The 2,847-nt window shown below is 37.1% G+C and overlaps 1 protein-coding gene across 1 annotated transcript; it reads right to left on the bottom strand.

The window, feature by feature from the left end:
- Positions 1-176: 176 nt before the first annotated feature.
- Positions 177-1,932, bottom strand: Sod2 (superoxide dismutase 2). The gene is made up of 3 exons (XM_034319531.2): positions 1,772-1,932; positions 782-1,071; positions 177-706 (listed from the first exon to the last, which is right to left on the bottom strand). Exons 1-3 carry the CDS (start codon positions 1,807-1,809, stop codon positions 378-380), a joined length of 657 nt encoding a protein of 218 aa, XP_034175422.2. The 5' UTR covers positions 1,810-1,932; the 3' UTR covers positions 177-377.
- Positions 1,933-2,847: the final 915 nt, after the last annotated feature.

Genomic DNA, 2,847 nt, shown 5'->3' with positions numbered 1-2,847 from the left:
GATGCGATAGTTATCGATGTATGATAAATTCGAATTGCGCGCTTCGATTCCAGCGCCATCTTTCAAATCAAATTTGAATATCTGAAATTAGAATTATCCTTGAAATAAAAAATTGCCTTTTATTTCTCTAAAAGAGATTTCTATATCGTAAATAGGCAATCATTTCCATAGAGTTTATTAGCCTTTCGTTCGTTATTACACGTATGCACGATATCTACATTATACTTATGAAATAGGTGTATACAAAATCACAAATGCTTTTTCAAAACAAATGGAATAATGGAAAATATAAAATTATTTTTTGGAAAAGATTCCTACTAAGTAAATATCACTTTTAACGCTATCATACTTAGATTCAATTATTACCAATTTATACTTTAACAGCCACTAGCAGCTTTGAAACGAGCACTGACATCATTCCAGTTAACGATATCAAAAATTGCTTTAACATAATCGGGACGAACATTTTTGTATTGCAAATAATAAGCATGCTCCCAAACATCGATGCCGAGAAGAGGTGTCCAACCAGTTGTAGCTTGTAATGGATCTTGGTTAGCACAAGTTGCTAACTTTAAACATTTTGATTTTTGACAATACCCAAGCCAACCCCAACCAGAGCCCTGAATTGCAACAGTCATTTCAGATAATCGTTTCTTCATTTCTTCCATGCTGCAAAAATCCTTTTCAATTTGTTTAAGTAGCGCAGCTGTAATAGAACAGCTGTTTTGAATTGTTAAACATTTTGTATTAAACAAATAACATTTCCCTTAAAATAACCTACCATCTGGTTTACTGCTACCCGGAGAAAGATTACACCAGAAAATAGAATGATTCACATGGCCACCACCATTGAATTTGATAGCAGGTGCTAAAGCAACCTGCGCGGTAACGTCGCCTTTGGCAACAGCTGCTTTCATTTTTTCTTCAGCAGCATTTAAATTATTTACATAAGTCGCGTGGTGCTTCGAATGATGAAGTTGCATGATTTCAGCGCATATAACAGGTTCCAAAGCTTTGTAGTCGTAAGGTAAATCGGGAAGCGTATGTTTCGCCTTCACAATTGCGTCTTTCCTAAAAAACAACAAATATATCAATACATTATTAGTGGTAATATTTTTTCTTTAAGTAAACAAAACAATTGTATGTTCATTACGCTCATTTGATATTATATCTACAAAACATTAATTTTATTATTTACAGATAACATGAGTATTATCATATTTATAATGTAAAAGGTCTTTATTTTTTAAATCATATGATTTAAATATATATATATATTTAAAGAGCGATTAACGTGCTTATCTTATGTCAAAGGTCTACACAATTTTGTATGTATTTTTATACTCCTGTTTAATTTGGATAATTTATAAATGTATATATTTTAAAAAGATTGTGCTCTTTTTTTTGGTCAAAAACTCCAAATTTTTGACAGAAAGATCAAGTGCCTGCTATAAAACACAATTAATAAATTTTTGATGAAATGCCTGGTATACAAATAAAAATTTAATTAAGAGGCGAAATCAAACGTTTTATATGTATGTATACTTAGAATATACGACTCCAAAATGTAATACTGCGTATTTTTGCGATCGGATTTTAAGACTCAAAATGTTAGTTGCGAAGAAAATTATATGTACATTATTAACAAATATAATGTTATTTTATTAATAAAATTAAATAATTATGACAAATAGCAGAGAACGTAATAGGTTAGAAATTATATAATATCAACCATACTACAGTTATAAATAAAAAATTGAACTAAACTTACACTGAACTGGACAGAAGAGCTCGTCTTACCCCAAACATTGTTGCAATGTTAATTAATATGATTGTCTTTTAATTATTAAAAGTCAAAATGTGAGCAATCCTAAATCAATCTGTCTTCAGCGGCTTCGAATAGCTCAATGAAAATACATATTCGTAATTCCTGATTCCATTCAATGACTATAGATACAAAAAGTCTTTGCATACCGATATTATGGCTTCCGGGGTGTCAAGGACCCCGATACATCAGTGGCGCTCGCTGCAAATCGGCATATTATCTTGGGATGTTAGAGACCCCAAAGCTATTCTTTGCATATCGACATTATGGCTTCCGGGGTGTCAAGGACCCCGATGCATCAGTGACGCTCGCTGCAAACCGGCATATCATCTTGGGATGTTAGAGACCCCAAAGCTATTCTTTGCATACCAACATTGTGGCGTCGGGGTGTTAAGGACCCCGAACGCTAATCTTTGCGTACCGACATTATGGCACCAGGGGTGTTAAGGACCCCGATGCACCGGTGGCGCTCCCCGCGTATCATCTTGGGATGTTAGAGACCCCAAAGCTATTCTTTACATACCGACATTATGGCGTCCGGGGTGTTAAGGACCCCGAATGCTAATCTTTGCGTACCGACATTATGGCATCCGGGGTGTTAAGGACCCCGATGCATCGGTGACGCTCGCTGCAAACTGGCATATCATCTTGGGATGTTAGAGACCCCCAAGCTATTCTTTGCATACCGACATTATGGCGTCCGGGGTGTTAAGGACCCCGAACGCTAATCTTTGCGTACCGACATTATGGCACCCGGGGTGTTAAGGACCCCGATGCACCGGTGGTGCTCCCCGCGTATCATCTTGGGATGTTAGAGACCCCAAAGCTATTCTTTGCATACCGACATTATAGCTTCCGGGGTGTCAAGGACCCCGATGCATCAGTGGCGCTCGCTGCAAACCGGCATATCATCTTGGGATGTTAGAGACCCCAAAGCTATTCTTTGCATACCGACATTATGGCGTCCGGGGTGTTAAGGACCCCGAACGCTAATCTTTGCGTACCGACATTATGGCACCCGG

This window comes from Osmia lignaria, chromosome 13, assembly GCF_051020975.1.
Source record: "Osmia lignaria lignaria isolate PbOS001 chromosome 13, iyOsmLign1, whole genome shotgun sequence".
NCBI classification, from domain to species: Eukaryota; Metazoa; Arthropoda; class Insecta; order Hymenoptera; family Megachilidae; genus Osmia; species Osmia lignaria.
Note: the sequence above shows the minus strand (reverse complement) of the source record. Positions and strands in the feature narration are given on the sequence as shown.